The 24,460-nt window shown below is 40.2% G+C and overlaps 1 protein-coding gene and 1 pseudogene across 1 annotated transcript in view; one reads left to right on the top strand and one right to left on the bottom strand.

Moving 5' to 3' along the window:
* Positions 1–24,460, bottom strand: part of sntb1 (syntrophin beta 1) — a 135,125-nt gene that overhangs the window by 23,344 nt on the left and 87,321 nt on the right. Inside the window, exons 2-3 of the mRNA XM_062980060.1 lie at positions 24,011–24,227; positions 9,429–9,636 (exon numbers count right to left, since the gene is read on the bottom strand). Of these exons, the coding sequence (XP_062836130.1) occupies positions 9,429–9,636; positions 24,011–24,227 (425 nt within the window). The remainder of the gene's footprint in view (positions 1–9,428; positions 9,637–24,010; positions 24,228–24,460) is intronic.
* Positions 15,189–15,280, top strand: LOC134299047 (U2 spliceosomal RNA; annotated as a pseudogene).

Here is a 24,460-nt window from a genome sequence, read left to right as displayed (position 1 = left end):
AGAGTCATAGTCCAACACTCAAACCACAACATCACATTAGTATCAGGAGACAGATCATAGCTGTGTACCTGAGATACATCTCTCAAGACAAAACTGAGGTTCTCATTCTAAAGGTCAAGGAGTTTACTTCGGAAATAGATGATCAAGGGTCTTCAGTGCTTGGCTCTCAACTCTCTATACTCTCTTTAAGACCAGTGTAGTTCAGCTTTCTTTCTTACTTTCTCAGGGCAGAAAACTAGTTTGCATGCTGAAAGTTCAAGGTCCAATCCCTGGCATCTCTATTTCAGTCTTGGAAACTATCAGCCTCATTCAGCACAACCATTGGTGAGGAGTTATGGGATTTGCAGTTCAATAACATCTGGAGGGTGCATATTACCCATCTAAATATTCCCATGAACTGCCTCAATTTAAGAAAAGATGCTATGTATCAAACAAATGGAATCAGTTGATAAATCTTCAGCCTCAGTTCACACTGTGTTGTCAGTTGTGATGCCTCACATCTTCTTTTCTCACACAATCAAAGGTCTTGTCAAATAGGTTGATTTCTGAATTTATTCTCAGTTGGATTGGATACACAAGCCATGAAGAGAGAAAATTATAGAATATGATGTCTAACAGTACCAGAATAAAATCTGCATGTTCTAATCCATAGTTTGGGACACGTGCGGATGGCAATGTGTCTGAAATGTTTAGGCTGGTCCTGACAATTGCTCTGTGTTACTATCTGCCTGCTGCTTTTTTAACCTCTGTACTCTTCCATGTTCAAAATTCCTAGCTTTCTCTTGATCAGGGCAAGATTGAGGGGAGACCATTTCACACTGCATGCTCCTTCAAAGACATCTTTCACTACTTGTTGCTTATTTGTTCCTAAAATATATTAGATCCATTGTAATAACCTTCCATTCATCCCTCTCTGTGATGCTTGGCTGCTCATATGTTCAAATGGTTTCTTCTCCATCTGTCCTCCTTCAACAGGTTTCATGAGGCAGACATCAACTGAGCGAGGCCAAAGGTCCCAGGCTCAAACATTCATGATGTCATTGCTTAAAGAATTTCAGATAACAAGGCTGAGAAAAGAGTCTCTGAATGATGTTCTGGAGAGCTCCAGTTTGAAGTAATTCTGAACTGGGCCTGATAACATTTCCCTTTCTTTCTGATGGCTGCTTTTAATCTGCCTGCCCTACTTGTCCCCCTTCAAGTTCCACATATGCCCTGGCCTCATGTCCCACTTTCTGGCTTCATGTAGATATGGAGTTTGTTCAGAAAGCTTTGGGAGAACTTAGCCAACATTCATTTGCTGCCTTGGGCTTTTCAGTTTTCATCCCTCCTCCAAGATGCAAGATTTTTTGGTTCTTATCAGTCATTTGGAACGGCCACAGAAGCCTGGAACAAGCAACTGGCAGGGCAGCATTGTGCCTCTTCTAACCTTTCGCGTTTCCAAGTACATCCTGCTGCCGTCAGATTATTTCAGCTCAGACCATTCCTCCTTTAGTGTGTGGTTAGAGCACACTGTTTGTTTTCTTTTCCTAATCCTTAAATTGAAGTAAATGGGAGAGAGGAGAACATTGTGTTTGTTGGGATCTGAGCCCAGGACTAACTGGGCTGCAGTTAAATCAGCTCATGGCTGATAGAGGCTACACAAGAATCATTTATCTCACCAAACCCAGTCCTAGCTTGAACTTGAAAGCTTTTAACAACAATTTCCCCCGCTTTTTGGTTCAGATCGTCCATTTTGTACATAACACTAAGCAGGAGAGAGGAAATATGTAGCCTTTAAGAGGAGGCTGGGTTGAAACCTCCATGATATTTCACCATTAATTTTGTTGATTACGACTGACGGAAGTTATAGTCTAGCAAGATCTGGAGAGCCACACATTTCCTATTTGTGATTTTTAGGAAACTTAAAAATAATCATTGAACATTCTTCAAATAAGCAATATGAACTCTGCTTTACTAAATACAAATTGAATATGTCTTATTCAAAATGCTTTAGACCAGTGGTTCTCAACCTGTGGGTCCCTGTTGGCCAAAATACCTGGGGACCCACAGGTTGAGAACCACTGCTTTGGACTAAAAGTGTTTTGGAGTTTGGATATTTATTTATTTTGGATTTTCAAATACCCATATATGGACATATGTACATAATAAATATCTTAGAGATGGGGCTTAGGTCTAAATACAACATTTAATTAAATTTCATATACACATAGCCTGAAGATATCATTTTTATACACCATATTTTTAATATTGTTATGCTTGGAACAAAGGTTTTGTACACTGAACCATGAGAAAGCAGAAGTGTCACTATCTCAGCCACCAATGTGGACAATTATAGATTTTGGAATTCTGGAAAAGGGATGCTCAACTTGTACCCCACTAACTTATCCTCCTTTTGTGTGGCCACAAACAGATTGAATATATTCATTGTGCTTGGATGGTGTGGTTTCTGGTTAGTTTAAATCTAGGATGGGCACATTTCTAGAATCTAGAGGGAAGCATTTCCCCATTTCCCACTCCTCTGGAGGGTTGTAGAATGTTATTGCAGCTGCCATTGTTGGCAGTGATAAGTGATGACGCATCAGCTACAATACGGTGGCAGTGGTCTGTTTCATGTTTGGAGACCCAACAAAAACCAGTATTTTACAATCTCACTAATGAGCCCATTTCCCTCCTCTTCTCCCCATCCATTTCACTAAAACACCTTTTCCCATTCTGATTGATAAAATGTGGCAGCAAAATTCAGGAACAGGCATTTCAGCTCAGCTCTCTTTGCAGCTGACACTTGAAAAATCTATAATAGTGTCAACCAGGTCATAGGCTAAAGTGGTGATCCTTACTGTAATTGGTCTCCAGGTCCTACATGAAACACCCTTCATTTAATAAGAAAAACTTTCTTTCTTTCTATAAACTGAAGTTATCTCGTCACCTGGGTGGAATAAAAAAATTCCATTGGCAAACAGGTACGTATTTATCAAGAAGTCCTAAATTTTAAGCATGTCCTTGGCAAGATTCGGGGAAGTTCACCCTCACATATACACTCTGCTTTAAAAGATATTTGGCCTATGTTCCTTAATTTGCATTGGGCGTGGTGCTGGGTACAATAGAATACTTTTTGCTTTGGCTAAGCAAGGATCTTTGCAAGAGACAATGGGCAGAAAACTGTATCAAACGGATTCAATCTGCAGCATAAAGGGGGAACCTTCAGACCATGGTGGTTGGAGGGGTGCTTTTCCAGCCTTCAAGAAGCCCATGTGTCCCCCAGAAGTGAGAGGTTATGATTAATGTTTACTTCGCAACATGTTTATCAATTCTTCCCAAAGTTTGAGGATGTTGTATTATACAGGAGGCTTTTGAACAGAGCATAAAATCACAGATTAGCCCTTTGTGCCCTGCCCAAGAAGGGACTTCTGCATGTGGAAGTCGACAACTCTACTTCCCAGAAGTTGGGGATCACAAAGAATTTATCCATCCATATGTTCCTACCGGCCAGGACTTGCCATCACTTGCAGTGCTGCCTTTCACCATTTAACTAGTAGGGACTTGACCATCCAAGTTTTTCGGTATCCACACACTGATTCCAATTCCAGCACATAATGAGGGTCCACTGTAACCAAGATCCAAAGACATTCCTGGGATGTTTCTTGCATTTTTCTGAATTAAAAAATCATTAATTTTTCTCCCCAAATGAAGGGTCAGATTAAACTGGTGAATATGGGAGGAAAATCAGATTCTATTGGCAGGTATGCCATGTCATATAGCACTCTGAATGTGACAATGTCTATGTTTTCATGCATGGCACACTCTTGCCCTACAATGATCTTACTACTATTAGGAGTTTTCTGTCTGATGGGACCAAGAAAAGTGCCCACCAGTTTTCACCAGATTTCTAAATTTAATGATATAAATTAATTGGAAGTCTTGTCTAGGATGTGAAATCTATCAAAATGTCCTGTAATACTAAAACAATGCCTGAACAGCATGCTTAAATAAAGTCATTGTGCTGCAACATCTAATGTTGAGGTTCCTTCCTATTTCACAGCCCATAAATTTGTTCTATGAAACAGCATTTTTTAAAAAAAAAAAAGTAATAAAAGAGCAAGGGACAGAAAATGACTTGTTTTCCCTTCTTTGATTATTCTGCACAAGCAGTAAACCTGCATTCTGCATTGCTGTTTCAATGGCCCACTTCAATTAAGGTGCCAGCATGGTGTGCATGTTTCTTTCCCTTTCTTTCTTTCAAAGCCCCAGGGGTGATTTGGCTGTGTGTTTTGCATCTAAAACACCTGAGGTCTGAGGTTAATGTGCACACCATACAACTCATTAGCTGCACATTAACTGGTCAGGCCAAAAAATATTTCTCCTTCCAGTGTGATTGATCCAACAATGTCTTTGGTCTTGGGACTCATTCTCAAACGAGTTTATCAAAAATGCAAAGGTCAGCACCTCGGCAGAATGTTTTTTGCTGCACATGTTGAAAGAGTTTGCTTCTCAAGCTAATCACCAGGGAAGATAAGAATGACAACTAATACAGAGCCTCATTAAAAATTGAGAAGGATGGGGAGGGAAAGGGGTGCTGTTATTATCTATCATGCACTACTTCTGGTACCTTTTTCTATAATAAATTCAGAAATCTGCTTTAGGTCAGGCCAGGCCAGGCCAATTTAGCTCAGTGCTTTCCCTTTTGTCTATCCAGCCCTGTATTCTCTGTTATCCATTCAGACCAGTCCTCTCTATTTATCTATCTAACGTGATCTCTGATATCTATCTAGTTCTATTCTCTCTATTTGCCCACCTAACATGGTCAAATAACTAGTTATCACTGTTCTCTATTTGTCTACCAACCCTGGTTTCTGTGATCCATCCGTTCTATTTGTCCACCAAGCCCAGTCACTGTTGTTCATCTAACTCAGGTCTCTCTATTTGCCATCTATCCTGAAGTTTCTATGTATTCAACTAGCCTAGAATTCTTTGCTTGCTCCCTTAACCTGTTACTCTGTATCAGTTCATCTAGTCTGGTTTTCTCTATTTGTCCATGAAGTCCAATGTTTCTGCTTTCTCACTGGAAATGTCTTCTGAAGTCTCAGACAATGAGTCTTCCTTATCACTCCTTATCATTTGGTTCCTGTTAACGCTGTGGTGAGCCACTTCAGCAGCTCTGGGGACCTCTTTCTCATCCATGGTACCTTTATACATGCAAATCAACTGTTCTGTCTGTTATTACCCAGGTGGCTTCTATTGCTGTACAACATCCAAAACTTCAAAATAACCTTTACAAACAAGATAATTGTGCTTGCTTGCTGATTAATTCATAAGTGTAGAAACTGGCAGTGTGGCAAAATGCAATAGTAGAGTAGGCTAAAATCAGTTTCTGCAGAAGATCGGCAACAACTGGCAACACATGTAGTGTACACACAGAGAGAGAAATTAATAAAAAAGGAAGAAACATTGTCTATGGAAAGAGTGAGAATCATGCAGGGGTTGCTAGACTGTAGCTCACACCTTTCCTCACCACTGCCTATATTAGTCACAACTGATGGAAGTATGTAGATCTCCAGGACCACCTAGAATACTGCATGATTTCCATCCTTGATCTATAGACATCTACAGTAAAAAATGAAGCATGGCTCTATGTATCAGTTGCTGGGAACTGTGTGGTGCCTCCTATGCTCTCTGATGTGAGGAACCAGCAGAGTTACCGTATTTAATGTGCCAAGGGCTGCCACAGTCTTTGTGTCTAGTTGTTTCTATTCTTCTTGGAAAATTGCCATGAACCAACAGCTGGCCCATAAACCTCCCCTTTGAGTATCACTGAAGAGGGTGCTGTTGTGCTCATGTCCTTTACTGGGCCATCCGGATGGCTACTGTATGAACAGAATGATGGATTTCATTCAACTTTGGTTAGATATACAGTATAAGAGCACTATTTAATGTTCTTACCCTTCATTTATTGCATGAGTGGTTACATGTTATTCTCTGTAAGGCACATGTAACCACATCATAGCTATTTATCTGCTGAATTATATAGTATGTATGTTTTCACAGACAACATTGACACTTGCTAAAGGATTGTTCCTGCTGTACTAAAATGTTCCTTCTCTCTGTCTTTCACTTGTTCTTGCACCATAAATACCCTACACAGTAAGGTTGGAATAAGAGCTACACAGAGACATAAACACATGCATACATATCACACTATTTTGACAAATGGTACAACTGAAAATATGTACTTGCAGGTTCAAAATAAATAAATCTTACCAATCCACTATGGCAGAATTTCATTACGAGAAGAAATTCCCCAACTTTGTTATTTACAAAAATAAGAGAGCTGGAAAAGTCAATATTGTTTTTCAAGAAACAACAAAATTGGGGTCTTGCAAGCAATCAAAAGGCTACAAGTTTGATACAGCGTTGAAACAATAACAACACAAACAGGAAAAACACATTCCCTAGTTTCTTTGCAGTTACTCTTTACTCCTTACTCTTTACTCCTTACAACTTTAATTTAATTGATCTCAAGTAGAACTGTCTGGCACGGGTCACATAAAGTTGAAGGTGAATAACAGACATGCGATGCATACCAGACAAAGGGCAACCAAGTGTTATGAAAGCTTCACACTTCGGCATCAGCTTACAGTTCTGAGTAGCATCCAAGTTCCATTCCTCTTGAAACCCTAAATGGGCAAAGAGCTCAGTAGCCACAGGGACTGACTTTCTTTTGCAAAGCTGTTCATCAAAAAAGCTGAGTCTGAAGACTTGGGACATTAAGAACAGCTGAGATACCTTTAAGTTTCAATGGGATCATCATAACTATTTATAATACCACCATCTCCAACAGCAGAACGGTCAATCAGTATGAAAAATATTTGCTGTCCTGAAATTTAACATTGCATCATATTTTCTAGAAAGATGCCAAACACAGATCCCATTTGCAAATGTGAATCAAATGGAACACTCTTACTGTATCAGGAGATATGTCACCTCTAAGACTCCAGAGTCAACCCAAACATGCATTAGAAAAATGGTAAGAAGCTGAAAGAAAATCACAGAGTCCAGACTTAAGAATACTTTAAACCACAGAACCACACATTTTTATGCAACCAAGCAGTAGCTGTGCTTTGTTTCTTACATAAACAACGATTAACATATTATCAAACAGAATACCCCAAAAAACTGGGAGGCGGGACTTCAACATCAAAACTGGAAGTGTCCTATGATCACTGCAAGTCATCCAGAATATATCAGTGATGCCCACTGTGGGTGCAGGGATAAAGATTGGCCACCACCCCAACACAGTTGCCCATACCTACTGTACTATTTCTTATATATTTCTCCATGTATACACTAAATGTGTGTTGGGGCAAGATGTGCCTTGCACATCCTCTGTGACACCTGCACACCAAGTACAATATCCCAGAATAGTAGATCTGAAACATCATAGTTAGTGCTAACACATTTATGTTAAATTGTTAAATAAATTGATTCATTGCACCTTCTTTTTTTTTAAAGAAAAATATAAATTTATGCTAATCTACATAAGTTAAATTTTAATCTGTTTATCACTGCATCACTGGAATGAATGGATGAATTTTCAGCACATGTGGAGGGTAGGCTTGCACTAGCATCCCTTTTCAACTGTTTTGGCTTGACCAGCTGGAGCATTTGCAAGGTTGTGAGTTAAAATACAGCCTGCACATTATACCTGAAATTTAATGAGGAACTGTGGGGCACCCCAATTCTGTTTTCACTGGCTATAAAGCTTTAGCGATTTAAAAATATAATTTGCTGTAATTGAATGAATAAAATTGTTTGTTTGTAGCCATACTAATCATAAATGGATACATTTAGAATGACTGGATGAGCGTGGGATAGTCGAAATCAATGTATAGGTCACATGGGAGGTATGGGATTTTTTTTGGGGTGATCTGAGTGGAGTGTCCAGAATTGTTTTTAATACACAGGAAACAATGTTTGGTGCCTGGTGCCTGGGAACTGATACAGATGCTCAATCTGAGGAATATTTGGGCACCCAAATTAATAGACTTTCATCTGGCAGGGCAATTTAAAATAGCCAATGATGATAATGATGATTATGTAGCTCATGTACATTTTACTTAATTCCGCATATATATGAATGGGTTGTCAAAGGCTTTCATGGCCGGAATCACTGGGTTGCTGTGAGTCTTTCAGGCTGTATGGGCATGTTCCAGAAGCTTTCTCTCCTGACGTTTCACCCATATCTGTGGCAGGCAACCTTACAACCTCTGAGGATGCCTGCCACAGATGTAGGTGAAATGTCAAGAGAGAAAGCTTCTGGAATATGGTCACACAGCCCGAAAGATTCACAGCAACCTATACGAATGGGGCCAATATAAATGTTGCAGAATCTCATGAGACTCCATGAAGAAACAACTGAAAACTAATAAAACATAGGACCTCATCCCATGAACAGGGAGAAAGCAAAGGAAACCATCCTATCCTGTTCCCTCATGTCTTTCCCTGTCTTGTGGAATGGCCAGCTATCCCACATACCTCACAACCTCTGAGGATGCCTACTATAGATGTGGGCGAAACGTCAGGGGAAAATACTTCTGGAACATGGCCACACAGCCCGAAAGACATACAACAACCCTGTGATCCTGGCCATGAAAGCCTTCGACAACACATTATCCCACATCCTTACTGCATACCCTGTTTCCCCTAAAATAAGACATCCCCAGAAAATAAGACCTAGTAGAGGTTTTGCTGAATTGCTAAATATAAGGCCTCCCCCGAAAGTAAGACCTAGCAAAGTTTTTGCTTAGAAGCATGCCCACTAAACAGAACATCAGAGCATGCAGGATCGGTAAATGTACGTACCATAGAAATAATGGTAGTAACAAGAAATTCTTGATAGGATTCACAGTTTGTCTGGTTATACTGGTTTGTGATGACAACTACTGTACAGTATATAATAAATGTTCTTTCTTTTTTTTGACAATAAATGTGAATTCTTCTTCATGGAAAAATAAGACATCCCCTGAAAATAAGACCTAGCATATCTTTGGGAGCAAAAAATAATATAAGACACTGTCTTATTTTCGGGGAAACACGGTAGATGCCCGTCTTTTCCCCACTTTTCTTCCTTTGGAGTCGGGTAACAGCCAACTTGTGAAGACAGGTGTAGGGCTCCGTTTCCATGCACAATGGGAATGGAGCCCCCCAGAGTCCCACTGGAAGTACCCTTTCATCATGTGATGGCCTACATGGGACTCACGTGGGGCTTCGTTTCCAAAGAACATGGAAACAGAACCCTAGACCCGTCTGATGAAGTCCATAGGAAAAACTGCTCAAATGAAACAAAACATTAGATTCTCCATTTATCTCTACAAAACAGTTTTCACAACATCGAGAGAGGGTGTTGAAGAGAAGAGGAAACCCTTGGACTTTACCTTTTCGGCCAGCCACCCTAGATGCCTAATTTCTCGGCCTCCAGCGATTCCATTCTTCCCCAGCTGATCTCTGACTTCGGAGACGACCTTGGGAATGAGCTCACTGACACAAGAGTGGATTGCCTGAAACCAGGCCTGGGCAGTGGCTGAATCCTTGCTCCGTAAAACCAGAGTGTGTTTGGCATCAGGAGAATGAACCTCAACAAGCCTGGAGAAGAAGAGGGAAAAAAAACACAGGGTAAAAGTGAGGTTAGCACTTAAAACCACTGAAAAACATCCCAATTTCAGAGGACTGCATATACATGTACACAATTCACTGGACATTATACTTCCATGTGAATTATAATACCTTCATCTACAGCCTCAGGCTAGAGAAAAGTTTCTTGTTTCATGTACCTGTGTGAAGTCCAGGAACATATCCACATGGATACGAAGCTCATTTTGCATGTACCTGAAAAATTTATAGTGTTTTTTTTTACTTTGTATTATTTTTCCAAAAAGTCAAAGGCTTAACAGAAGTCACTTCCATGGATGTGGGTGGAAAATACATGCCTTTGTAGATGTTATTGGACTATGACTCATATCATTCCTACCCAATAAGGCAGTTGGTACTTTAAACAGTTAAAGCATTATTACCAATGGGAATCAAATTATTAATTTATCAAACATGGTCAGCAAATATGATACTTTACAGGTTGATGGATGCAAAAAGGGGAAAGGGTGCCTGCCCTAAAGAGCTTACACCTACATTTTTATCAATACATTTTTGCTCTCACTTTCCAAGAAATATGAGGGAACAGAAGCTTTTAAAGATGAGTCCACTGAAAAACTGGCATCCCTGAAAACAATGTTGTTGTAGATATATCTGTACATATTTTTTTCTGCCTAGCTTTTAGAATACATAAATATACTGAATAGTTATGGATATGCTGTGTGAATGCTTTGTCTCTAATGAGACAGTGCCAATTGAAGAAAGAATTCCAACTATTTCAATTTGGATTTTTCTTTATTTGCAAGCCTGATTGGATTCCCATCTGAAAACATAACATTATGCTTATCTACAATTTGGTGATATAATTTCTCTTTTCAAGTCTCCCTTGCCTGGAAATATGTAAGGCAGTGCCCCAGCTGTGTTTATCCACCCACTCCGCCACAGTCATGTAAACACTGCGAGAAGAACAGTTTTTGATGGAAGCCTGCCTTGACCCAAAGGAATTACACATCTATACGCAAGATGGCTGCCTTCCTATATGCGCCGCTCTCGCTTAACAATCAATATGAATGATATCACATTTTCTCAGGAACCATTTGGCTGACTTCATAACCATAAAATAAAACAAAACAAAATCTCTATGAAAGCCCTGCTGCCAATGGAAAATATCGCAGCATTTCTCTTTCCTGCTAACAAAAATTAACACTTTGGAAGTGCCGTCCTTGAGCCCTGCTATAGGAAGGACAAAATGCCTTGTTAGGAGGATTCCAAAGTATAATTTCAAGGAAAGCATTACTAAGGGTGCATCTACAACATGGAATTAATGCAGTTCGACACTACTTTATTTGCCATGGCTGAATGTTATGGAATCATGGGATTTGTAATTTGGTGAGGCACCAGCACTCTTTGGTAGAGAAGGCTAAAGCGTTTATAATACAACAGCTTAGTTAATAGAATTGAGTCATGGTAGATAAAGTGTTATCAAACTGCATTTTTCTACAGTGCAGAAGCACCCCTAGGGCTTGTCCTACATTAGCCAAAAACTGTCTACATGATGTCCAGGGCCTTCCTTTGTAAAGGATAAACTGATAAAAAATTGGAACCAAATTGTAACCCAGGTTGAATTACATACCAAAACAAAATTTGATATAAATATGCAAATTCTGTTAATAGGGATATATGGAGATAGAAGAATTAAGGACCAAGACCAAGAATTAATGATGATAATGTTTAGAGCTGCACACGCAGTAATAGCATGGGGGTGGAAGGATAAAAAGAAATGGACACTTGAAAAATGGTATGAATATATGTGGGATCAAATACAACTGGATCTTATGGACATTATAAGAAGCAAAAAACATAGTCAGACAAACAGAAGAAAATTAAAGAAATATGGACTCTATTTAGCAGATAGCTACAGATTGTTAAACCATATGACAAAATCTGGAAGAAAAATTGGAAAGAATGGAAAGAAGGCTCGTGTAACAAGAAAATAAGGTTTAAGTTGTCAACAGGGATGGAGGTGGGGTGGGGGTGGGGGAGGGAGAAGGGAATGGAAAAGGAAAATGTATGGTAACTATGATTATGTATTATAAAATAATAATGATTAATAAAAATTCCCTTTGGAGGGGAAAAAAGGATAAACTGATTTGAACTGATTTATTTATTTATTTTATTTACAACATTTTTACCCCACCTTTCTTACCTAAAGGGACTCAAGGAAAATCAAGGAATACTCTGGAGTTTAGGTGAAACACCAGCCTGGACAGACTGGCTCCAATGCAAAGCGGTCCACTGTCCATGTGGACCTTTGTCACCATGTCTTCCTGTGCTTGTCAGTACAGGGAAAGGTGGAAAGACTGGGCCTATACTAGTATTGTCAGGAAAGCTTTGCGGGTGTCCCATTTTGATATTATGAGAGGTGCTCACATGACCAGGAGGATGGATGTCAGCATGAGATGCCTAATAGCCAGGAGCTCTCTTGAAGCTCTGCAGCCATTGGCAACAATAACAGGAATTGTAAGGTGATGGTCCAATCGCTTTTGCCATCCTGGACCATGAAGATTCTTCCCACCATCTCCATGGATCACACACTGTAAAGAACTCAGGCAGGGGGGAATCTTTTGAAATCCCACCTCTTATACCAATTGCGGAGATGTGGAGATGGATGATTTTTTTATTTATTAATTATATATATATATTATATATATCTATATCCGCTGCCACCAAATTGTGGAGATCTCAGGCAGAGGGGAATCTTTTTTCCCTTTTTCTTCTTATTCGCTTTAGATGGTAGCGTAACTTAGTTTAGAATATGTGTGACAGAGGCTTGGATGTTGAAGAACACTAAAAAGTTTATTCAGGCACAGAGCTTAGTGGTTACAATGTTACTTCTCATAGTTAAACTTTCTTCAACCGTTGCAAATATAACTTATGATGAATCCACTTTCAAAATACTTTCTCCTTTCCTTGAGCAGTCTAAACCTTTTTCTTCTCTTACAACCAAAGCTATCAACTGATCACTTTGGATCTAACTGGGATTGCTTCCCCTTACCACTCAGACTCTACGAATAAACCCAAACAAGTCACTTAACTTGATTAATTTGACACAACTAGAGATCTGAGCTTCCCTGGTTTCCCTCACCTGGAACCAGTGTCTTCCCTGTGACTCAGATCACAGACTAAACTGTTTTTAGAACATTCCCTCCTTTTCCTCCAAATGGTGGTTGGCTCTGCCCTCGTGACTATGGCAACCTGCCTCAGAATGCTGAGCTGGCTACCATCCCCCACGCACTGGTAACTAATACTTACCCTTTTAAACATAGTTAAACATGACTTTTAAAACGAAATTAAACATGACATCTATAAATCAAAATAAAAACACACTTCTTTACACACACAAAGCGTTAAAGAGCTCTTAATCCTGGCTGGAGCATTTCTTCTCCAGACTGGCCTCAGAATAACTGGACAAGACCCCAGCTGTCTTCCAGAAGGAAGGGTCCTATTTTAAACTATCCTGTGAAATAACTATAAATTACTACCAGAACTGATGATGGGTTACTTTTGTCACATGTGTACTGCAAATGATATAGTATCATCAAACAGGGGTCAAAAATGATTTATTTAATCTACAGAACAAAGAGGGGATTTACCATAGTTTTTGTTGCAGACAACATCCAAGCTGCTGATAGGTATACTATCGCTACGCTGTGATTCCTCCTTGAAGAAAAATGGATGGACTCACGTGCAAATAATGCTATTCATTAAAAAAGAGCAAAGATCAGCACCTTGGTGAGATGTTTTCACTGTTCATCTTGAAAGCTTTTTTCTTTTCAAGCTAATCATAAGGAAAGGTAAGGAGGATGCAGGGCCTCATTAAAAACAGAGAATAGCAACTGAGGAAAGAAAGGGGCTCTGTATTAATTTATTTCCTCCCATTTACCTTTTTTCAAATGTATAATATATTACAATTAACATATGAAGCTGCCACTTGGTTTGCCCACTGAGACACTGGCGTTATCTAGTCTGAAAGGCAGCAGTTTTCCAAGGACTGAGGCAGAGAAGAGTCTTCCCTATTGTCTTCAACTTGATTAATTTTGACTGGAGATTCTAGGAATAGAACAAGGGTTATTTTTGGGTTGCTGTGAGTTTTCCGGGCTGTATGGCCATGTTCCAGAAGCATTCTCTCCTGATATTTCACCCACATCTATGGCAAGCATCATCAGAGGTTGTGAGGTGTTGGAAGCTAGGCAAGTGGGAATGCCCAGGGTAGGAGAAAGAACTCTTGCCTGTTAAAGGCAATTGTGAATGTTGCAATTGGCAACCTTGATTAGCATTGAATAGTCTTGCAGCTTTAAAGCTTGGCTGGGGGAATCCTTTGTTAGGAGGTGTTAGCCATCGTTGATTGTTTCCTGTCTGGAATTCCTCTGTTTTTTGAGTGTTGTTCTTTATTTACTGTCCTGATTTTAGAATTTTATTTTGCAAGTCCAGCCATGCCATATTAGTGTTTTGCCAGAAATCAATCCAGACTTCATTGGCAAAGATCACTACAGTTGGGCTGACACATTTCTGGATTTGACTTTTATGGATTTGATTGGTCCAAAGTTGATTAAAATTTTATCTATAGGTATTTTAGGTTTTCTATAGACCATAGAGTCGTACTGGATGACCTAGAAATTTCTAGAGAGAACATCACATTAGGAATTTCTAGGTCCCCCACTGAGATTATATAATCAGGTTTTAGTAGAAATTAACCAGACATTCTTATAAAGGTATTCTCTCAAGTGTAAAATTACATTTTTTTTAAAAAAATTGCAGATTTTCAATTTCCCATGTCCCTAACCCTGACAAATGTGGAGGGCCGAGTGTATTACTTAACTTCATCTCCACTCCCAAGATCAGAAGTATTCAAGAGTACAAAGAGACAGATCTGTCAAACCTTACCAAGGTTCCCATTTCCACAGCATTAATTTGTTTCAACTCAAGTCCATGTTGAATCAGAATCTTTTTTTCTGGGTGAAACTTCACCAAGTAGCTACAGTAAGAACAGATCATGGAACAATAGACTGGTTCAAGATTGGGAAAGGAGTACGCCAGGGCTACATACTTTCACCCTACCTATTCAACTTGTATGCAGAACACATCATGTGACATGCGGGGCTTGATGAATCCAAAGCTGAAGTTAAAATTGCTGGAAGAAACATTAACAACCTTAGATATGCAGATGATACCATTCTGAGGGCTGAAAGCGAGGAGGAGCTGAGGAGCCTTATCATCAAGGTGAAATAAGAAAGTGCAAAAGTTGCAGTTAAACATAAAGAAAACCAAGATTATAGCAGCCAGACTGATTGATAGCTGGCAAACAGAGGGAGAAAACGTGGAGGCAGTGACAGACTTTGTCTTTCTAGGCACAAAGTTTACTAGAGATGCAGACTACAGCCAGGAAATTAGAAGATGCTTGGAAGCAGAGCAATGATCAATCTCAATAAAATAGTGAAGAGTAGAGGCATCACACTGGCAACAAAGGTCTGCATAGTTAAAGCAATGGCATCGCTTCTCGGCCTTTTGACTAAGATCAAGTGTAGTATCTGTTCTTATCAGTTTAATAGTTAAAGCAATGGTATTCCCCATAGTAACCTATGGATGCGAGAGCTGGACCATAAGGAAGGCTGAGCGAAGGAAAATAGACACTTTTGAATTGTGGTGTTGGAGGAAAATCCTGAGAGTGCCTTGGACCGCAAGAAGATCCAACTAGTCCATATTCCAGGAAATAATGCCCGGCTGCTCACTGGAGGGAAGGATATTAGAGCCAAAGATGAAGTACTTTGGCCACATAATGAGAAGACAGGAAAGCTTGGAGAAAAGAATGATTCTGGGGGGAATGGAAGGAAAAAGGAAGAGAGGCCAACCAAGAGCAAGATGGATGGATGGTATCTTTGAAGGGACTGGCTTGACCTTGAAGGAGCTGGGGTGGCCACGGCTGACAGGGAGCTCTGGCGTGGGAAGGTCCATGAGGTCACGAAGAGTCAGCGACTGAACGAATAAACAACAACAAAAGGATGTATCATAGCTCCTGTTTCAAACAGATACATTCTATTCTCATTTCTCCACTGACCCTGTTTTTTAAAGTACATATTTTTACAACTTTTGATGGAAGTGAAGTTGTTTGGCAAATTGCATCAGAAGCTTAGAAAGGTCTGGATTTCGTCTCACAAACTGATGCGTGTCTAGGAGCTGTGAATGGCTTAATCTTATATTAAAACATGAATCCAGAAAAATTCTTAGCAATGCTTGTTAGATTTAATGTCTTAATGGATCATATTCGCAGCTATAATAAGCCTGTTTTATCAGGAATGAGCGATCGGCCTCACGCAAGGCGCATGAGTTTCTTGGAAGCATGAAGCTGTCCACTATTGAAGGTAAAATGCGGAGCTTTATTACTATTCTTTAATCTTCTACAACAAAACTATTATTGGCCTGGCAAATATATATGAAGGGGAAAACACACTTTTTAGCTTCTTTCCCTTAAGGGCTTTCCTCATTTTTCCAATGAAAATTGGTAAAATACTGAAGATACATTTCAGTGAAACGATTTCTCTTTTGCAACAGTGAAAGGCTGCTTAAGCCAAAGACTTGCTGTGGAGAGCAGAAAGATTTTAATCTAAGATAGTCTAAAGCACTGGAGAATAATTCCAAAGGACATGATGGAGTTCAATTACTTTCAGTGTTATTATGAAGTTTAAATTGATTCCAATATTTGCTTTTAGCTTTTATTGCTCTGACTATATGAAACTCCTTCTGATTAAATAATACATGTTCTTTTATTTTCCACAAAGTATGTGCTATTTTCAGTTTTTTCCCTTGCATCTAAGGCCCCTTCCACACAGCTGAATAAGACCCTGCATTATCTGCTTTGAACTGGGATATAGGGCAGTATGGACTCAGATAACCCAGTTCAAAGCAGATATTGTGGGTTATTCCACTTTGATATTCTGCGTTATATGACTTTGTGGAAGGATCCTCAGATAGTAACAACATGTACTTCAGCATTTCCTGACATTTTAACCCTGTAGATCGAGTGCTATATTTTCTTTCAGATCATACTGATACAAACCATTTGTGTTCTGACTGGTTTTAAAAAGATGAAGAAGTTGGCTCCAACTGCAATTTCTCCTTTAACTTACATTAAAGACCAGTTCACCTTTAAGGTATGGGCTGATTTCTTTATAGCTAGCTTTACAGTAGAGGAAGATGTATTTGTAGGATTGAAATGCATAGGGATGTTTCATGTTTGTTGGTGTTGTTGAATGTGCTCACATCTCCTCTGACTTATGGTGACTTTATAGTAAATCACTCACATGATTTAGTGCTTCTACCTCTTTACATGCACTCTAATATTTTATTCCTGGGCTTTCGATCATTAAGAGTCTTTGATTTCCATAAGTTCCCGCAGCAAATCATTTCCCCCTTCAGCTTCATATTGTGTTGTTATTTGTGGTTTGTTCATAGCCTTTGGAGCCCTTGTGGTCTGGGAGGCAATGCACAAATGTCTTGAAAAAATAAGATATGCTTTGAGAAGGTTTGCCATTGCCTTCCTCTGTGGGATTGTGACTTGAAGAAGGTTGCTTAGTGGATTTCTATGGCTGAGAGGGATTTAAACCCGGACCTACCAGACTTGTGCCTTATACCTGCCAATGTTTCATACAGCTGAACCAAGTCTTCTGTAATTGGGCATGTAGCAATAAACTAATGCTGATGTTGACTTTTAAAATGTCAGGAGTGGTGCCTGGTAGATTTTATGCCAGGAAGGCAGTGAATATACTCTGGGGTTCAGCCTGAGCAATAGGGTTCAGCACCACAACATTTGACACCATTCAATATCTGATCTTAAACCTATGACAAAGCAATGTTAGAACCACATCCTTATATGCCATCTCTGGCAACATACTTTCAGTCCTCAGCAAGGTCATCTAAATCCTTTCCATAAACTTGTCTACAATGGTCCCAAAACCCATAGTCACTGTGAATGGACCACTGGCTGTCTTCACAATGTACAACAGCTTCTGATGAGTATTTTAACTTTAAACTGATTTTGCTGCATCTCTGGTAAATTTGGGGGTTGCTCCAAAGTCGGTTTGATACTCCAGAATATCCCAGAGCTTCAGGTCCTATTTGGCCTGATCTACAATCCAGATGGGCACCACTACCACTACTCCTTTCCCTAGATCAGTGGTTCTCAACCTGTGGGTCCCCAGGTGTTTTGGCCTACAACTCCCAGAAATCCCAATCAGTTTACCAGCTGTTAGGATTTCTGGGAGTTAAAGGCCAAAACATCTGGGGCAAGATTGTTTTCTGCTGCCCTGGAGACTAGGACGCGGAACAATGGCTTCAAACTACAGGAAAGGAGATTCCACCTGAACATCAGGAAGAACTTCCTCACTGTGAGAGCTGTTCAGCAGTGGAACTCTCTGCCCCGGAGTGTGGTGGAGGCTCCTTCTTTGGAGGCTTTTAAGCAGATGCTGGATGGTCAGCGTTGGGGTACTTTGAATGCGATTTCCTGCTTCTTGGCAGGGGGTTGGATTGGATGGCCCGCGAGGTCTCTTCCAACTCTACTATTCTATGATTCTATGATCCACAGGTTGAGAACCACTGTCCTAGATCAACTCCTTCCTTCTTCCCAGTTGCATAGGTGCCCCTATCCGACATCAGCAGATTCAACAGGCAACAGTCTGGCACTCAGATGGAGCACCTAGGATGGCTAAGAGCAGCAGTAGCAACACAGGGTTGTAACATCCCAGCAGAACCAATGCAATCCCAAACCATCAAGAATCTGGTGACAATGGCACCGGATTCAAAATGTACATGCTGGATTTGAGGCTACACCAGTCCAGATTTACTGGGCTAGCCTGTAGATGAGCCCCATGTTACTGTGCGAAAAGAGATTGGAAACTGTATTCCAACCAAAATGTGTCTCACTGACCCAACCTGCCTTTTTTTTCAAAAGCAGAAAATCAATCCATTAGCACAACAGGGTGAATGTACATTTTGTTCTTCTCTTCTTATGACATGACATGAACACCTGGTTCTGTTGGGCAGCCTCATCATATTCCTCACATCACACACATGTTTGCTTGCATTTTAGGTTCTTAAACATCATTTTACAATATGACAGTAGCATGATGTGTTTCATATGGGGCCATGTGTAAAAAACCCTTGTACCCATATTTGGATACTCTGCTTGTTAGAGACGATTTCCAGATGTCTTATATGTACATAGCTCTGCTACAGGCTCTGCCAAGCTATTTTGCTTTTATGGACATGAGTGTGATGCATTACTAGAAGGAGCTTACATTTGTCAGGGGCCAGATTCTAAAATAGCAGTGGTTTCCTGACAGAAACACAGTGTGGCATGCACAGGGGTGCATTTGGGTGCCAAGAACATTATGCAATTAAGCAACCTGATTTGCACCAGTAATACAGATCTATTATTTTGATCCTAAAATTTGGGATTTTCCTGAGCAGGTTTCTCTTGTAAGACCCCTAAAAGTCAGAACGGCTCTCGATCTCACACGATCCTGATTCTGCTATAATTGCTGAGGTTACTCCTAGATAACTGGGCAAGTGAGAAAAGTCAAAGTCTAGGAATTGGGGAGTTAGGGCTTTCCATTAAAATTTTTATAGAAAGGTTATTCTTGTCTCTGTCACAATCAAAGTATTTTGCTCAACAAGTACCATGGCCAACCCTACCATTAGGCAGAGTGGGATGGCTGCCTCAGTCAGATTTTGGATATTATAAAAAATGGACAACTACTTGCTATATGTTCAAATTGTTATTTACTGCCAAGGAGAGATTACATGTAGAATATTTTTATTTGTGTGTCAAAATAACTTGGTTGGCCTTGGATAGTTCTGTCTAGGACAGTGGTTCTCAACCTGTGAGTCCCCAGATGTTTTGCCCTTCAACTCCCAGAAATCCTAACAGTTGGTAAACTGGCTGGGATTTCTGGGAGTTGTAGGCCAAAAACACCTGGGGACCCACAGGTTGAGAACCATTGGTCTAGAATGAGTAGAAGGACACCATTTGATGCTTCTTCTCAGGCAGCAATTATCTGTGGTCAATTTTGGAAGTTGGCTGAAAAGTGAAAGATCAATTTTTAGGCAAATTGAAGGTATTAAACCCTGAATCTAATGAGAAGTTGTTCGGACTGACAGTAGAGACACCCAGAAACACCAGACATGTGCAAATCTGTTACCTCACTCTCCTTGACTAGAAGGGCTATGAATTGTAACAGAATTGCCTGTATCTTCTCCTCCGAGCAGCAACTTTAGTGGCACAGGAAATCACTGCCTGGTCCCAATTTTAATCCTATAAAACTCAGACCATGACCAATATAATCTATCACATATTTCTAAAGGCAAAGCAGGCTGAATTGTGAACTCTCTTGAAGCTGCTGGACTGAGTATACTGGTTCAAGATTATGGTTGTTGCAGACAAACTGTGGTTGAAGGGCTACTCATTGTACCCATTCCTGATGCCTTGAAGAAACGGTACGAAGACTTGATACTGGAAGGAGTGGATCCCGTAATACAGTGGTTCTCAACCTGTGGGTCCCCAGATGTGTTTGCCTTCAATTCCCAGAAATCCTAACAGCTGGCAAACTGGCTGGGATTTCTGGGAGTTGTAGGCCAAAACACCTGGGGACCCACAGGTTGAAAACCACTGCCCTAATATGTATCTGCCCAGGTTCTGGAATGACCTTTCTCTATGCCCCATCAATGAGTCCAATTTCTCTGCATCCGGATGGTGGGGGGAGCCTTCTGAGCTGTGGCACTCCAATGGAGGACTGTTGAGTCTTTGGTGGCCTAACAACTATCATTCACACCAAAATATCTATGCACATGGTTTTGAACTGTTTTAATTTTCTTAACTTATTTTTAACTTGGTAACTTGTTCAATCTGTTTCCAGTCTATTGAAAATATTTGTACTGTTTGAAGTTATTTTAACCAATCAATACTGATTTCCCTTGATCTCATCATGCAGGGAAGAATTCAAATAAATAGATAAAGGGGATCAGAAAGAATTCCCTCCCTGAAGGCTAACATAACTGAGGCCTCAGAACAAAAATACTTTTGCAACATTCTGCATTATCAATGAAGTTAGTAGTAATATAATTGGTATTTAACATCAAATGGCTGCAAAAGCATTCTGATTTGGAGGAGCTACATAAACTAAAGGAGTCATTTCTAAAATGTTGGTAAGATGTTTTCTCTTATAGAGGTGGTTTTAGTACAGGGTACAGCAAGGGTTTTGCACATCGTCTGACACTGACCAGAGAACATCAGTTGAGAGCTCAGATCTTCCACAGGAAACAAAACCAACAAAACCTGATAAAACATCTTAATGTGTGGGAGGCTCAAAAGTTCTTATTTCCTGTCAATAACAAAGGACGGAGTGAACATAAATTATACCTAAAACAGAGCCTACAAGAGAGCTTCACTTACATCTTTCTTCAGGTCTGGGAGTCATGGTTAATTCTGGACAACTGAGAACCAAGAAGAGGACCCAATGCCACCCTTTTTCTATCCATGGCAATAGTCCAATAATTTCCAATCTTTGGTCTTCCAGTTGTTTTGGACTTCAACTCCCAGAAATCTCTGCAAGCTTACCAGCTCTTAGGAATTTTGGGAGCTGAAATTCAAGACACTTGGAGGACCAAAGGTTGGGAACTGCTGCAATAGACCCAATAGCTGAAGAGGAGGATGGCTTGAGTGTTGCTTTCAAGCCATTCAGTGAAGTTGCGGAGACCACAGCAAACACCTGGGTCAGGAAACGGAAGGGGGAATGTTGGGATTTAAAGTGCAAGAAGCAAATTCCCAAGTTTGGAAATACGTGAGAGATGTAAAATGGATTGAAGCTGGGGAGATGACGGAAACATTCTGTTCTTTGTTCCTCTCTTGCCTGCCTTTAGCTAGTCATTAATCATCAGTTTTTTAAAAAATGGCAGCAGAGTCAACAATGTACCATAAAGTTTTGCGAGGTGCAGCTGTTCTGATAGTGATCCCTGAGAACAGCTGTTTCTACCTTCCTCACCCTTTCCCAAATGGCAAATTCTTCAACTTTTGAGACCCTCATGTGATCAAGTGTTCAAAGCCTACCAAGTCTCAAGCCAATTTCTTTCCACATACGGTATATGAACAAATGTAATTTGATGTGAAAGGGAGTAAGGACAGGAGAAAAGGCGTTCTCTAATTACCATCCCCCACTGTTCTAACTTCTCTAGTTCCTTTTCTTCTTTGATTAGGAAGCATGAAAGATGGACTATTGTGCTGAGCAGTTGTGTGCTGTGCTACAGCTGGTACTACACATGTTATAAATAATGGTCAATAAGCTCTCCCTATTTTTAGCATTAGGAAGCAAATGCAAAGAGCCACTGGAAGTTTCATGCATCATTCATTTCCACCAGTCCATTTCTTTTGCTATTCCTAAAAGTCAGAAATCTCTAGGCAAAGGACCAGCTGGCATCTCAAATGGGGATGTAAAACATTTATAGCTTAGAAAAGTTAGGAAGTTTCTTTTTTTCCTTGGAACACAAGCACCACATCCTGCCTTCTAAAGTAGTGTGCTTCATTGTGGAATCCACATTAAGAAGTTTTTCCGAAGGTTTATCAAATAGCAATTTCCCTATATGTTCTGTCTCTGGAGCAACAGTGGCCATCTCTCCTCTATCTCCTTTGTTGTTGCGTGCCTTCCAGTCATTTCAGACTTACTATGACCATACAGCCAGCCTATCATGAGGTTTTCTGAGTTAAGAGTGACTTGTCCAAGCTCATTCAGTGGGTTATTATGGCCAAGCAGAGATTCAAACCCTTCAGAGTCATAAGTTCATAACTCAGACCACTACACCATGGATTCAAGGATTGCTTTCTTAGCTAATGATTTGTTGAAACATCAGAAGTGTAGCTAGGTTTCAATTGTGTTGAAGAGAGAAGGTACCATAAGTAGAAAGTCTTGTGTGAGAACTTTGGAGGGAGGGGCAAAGAGGATATCTCCAATTCAAGTTAGCAGGGAAAAAATACTTTAACTTGGCAGTCTTCTTGTGTATAGCTGCCTAGGAAGGAAATGAAGTTTGAAAGCAAGGTATTCCCACAAACTCAGGACTACAGCTCCTAGATGCTAGCAGCTAGCATGGTTACTGGATATGATGGCTGAAGATTCCTGGGATAACTTAGCCACAGTAATCCATGCAATTGCAACTTTGCAATTAGGTTTATGGAGGGGCTGCACTCCAAAGGCACCTCTACACTCTACACTGTAGAATTAATATAGTTTGATACCTCTTAATTGTCATGGCTTAATGCTATGGAATACAGTGGTTGTAGTTTTCCAAGGTCTTCAGCCTTCTCTGACATGATGACTCACTAAACTCCACATTCCATAGTATTGAACCATGACAATTAAAGTCGCCTCAAACTGCATTAATTCTACACTGTAGATGCCCTCTGAGTGGGGTTGCCCTTGAAGACAATTTGGAATTTGAATCTAATGCTAAATGTAGCAGCTAGGCTACAGAAAGTATATAACATCAGTTCGGTAGTGCAGTCCTCCCAGGCAGTTAAGAGGGCAAAGCTTCATTGTCCCCATCTAGAGTCGCCTATTTACGTCATGTTTGCATCTACAGACCTCAACTCTTGCCTGCCATTTTTTCTTAAGCAAGAAAGACTCAAATACTGTCAGGTTCTGCTTTACTATAGTTTCATTTACCCGATCATTTTGGTTGCCCATTTCTCCACTGGGGTCACTTCTACTACAGATTGGGCACATTTTCAAAATGTGTGTATGAAAAAGCATTAAACAGAGAACAAGAGCTTCCTACTTCTCATTCCTGTTACCACTTCTCATTCCTGTTACCAGGTGAGAGTATAGCGGAATCAGTAGCGTCCAGTTAACACCATGTGCGAAGAAACTCACACCAGGCAGAGGAATTGAAAAGAACAAAGGAAACTTTACTCTTGCTTGTTGAGTTGAAATATAAAACAGTTCTGCAATCTTACAATGTCCATGTAGTTGCATAAGATCAATAACCAATCAATCAGCATTCAATATATACAGCATAGCATATTCAAAAATGCTACTTGACCATAGCTAGAGAGAGCATGTCTTTTTCTGTGCTCTCTCTTGAAGCCCAAATTCCAACTGACAATCCCAGCCACCTGCCATCAAACAGATACATTGTTTTAGGCGTGGCCTTGCCTCTGCAAAAAGAGCTCAGCTCCCTTTTTGCAGAGAAAGCAAGCAACTTTGCAAGGATTTCTTTACACACACACACACACATAGCAATTTGGCGCAATAATTCCTACATTCCCTCTTACCGGTTTTCAGGATCTGACACAGCCATGTTCCGCGTAACATAGCACATTTTGAGTGGGATTGTCTTCTTGTCTCTGTTTATAGAAAGAGAGAGCTGGGACAGAGGATCGGTGGATGCATTTCCTAAGCGTGGTGACTCCGGTGGTGGTGTTTCCCATCCAATTTCAGAAACAGGAGAGCCTTTCTTCACATAAGGGGTGGCTTCTCTCATGTATTTCACTGTGGGGGGAAAGACAAGAAAAGAGAATGAATATTTAGATCATGTAGCACTTCATGTAGCACTATTTCCATATTACCACCTGGGGTAGACAGAAGAGCAAGAAGGATTGTCTAGCATGTATAACCAACCAATATCGACCCTTTTAAATGTTATGAAGGAGGGGAGGAGAAGGAAGATAAAAGAGAGAATTGGCCATTTACCATTTGGGAATATGGTTTGTGTTGGAGGGAAG

The sequence above is a fragment of the Anolis carolinensis genome, chromosome 4 (assembly GCF_035594765.1).
Source record: "Anolis carolinensis isolate JA03-04 chromosome 4, rAnoCar3.1.pri, whole genome shotgun sequence".
In the NCBI taxonomy this organism is placed as follows: Eukaryota; Metazoa; Chordata; class Lepidosauria; order Squamata; family Dactyloidae; genus Anolis; species Anolis carolinensis.
The sequence above is the reverse complement of the archived record's forward strand: the minus strand, read 5'-3'. Positions and strand labels throughout refer to the sequence as shown.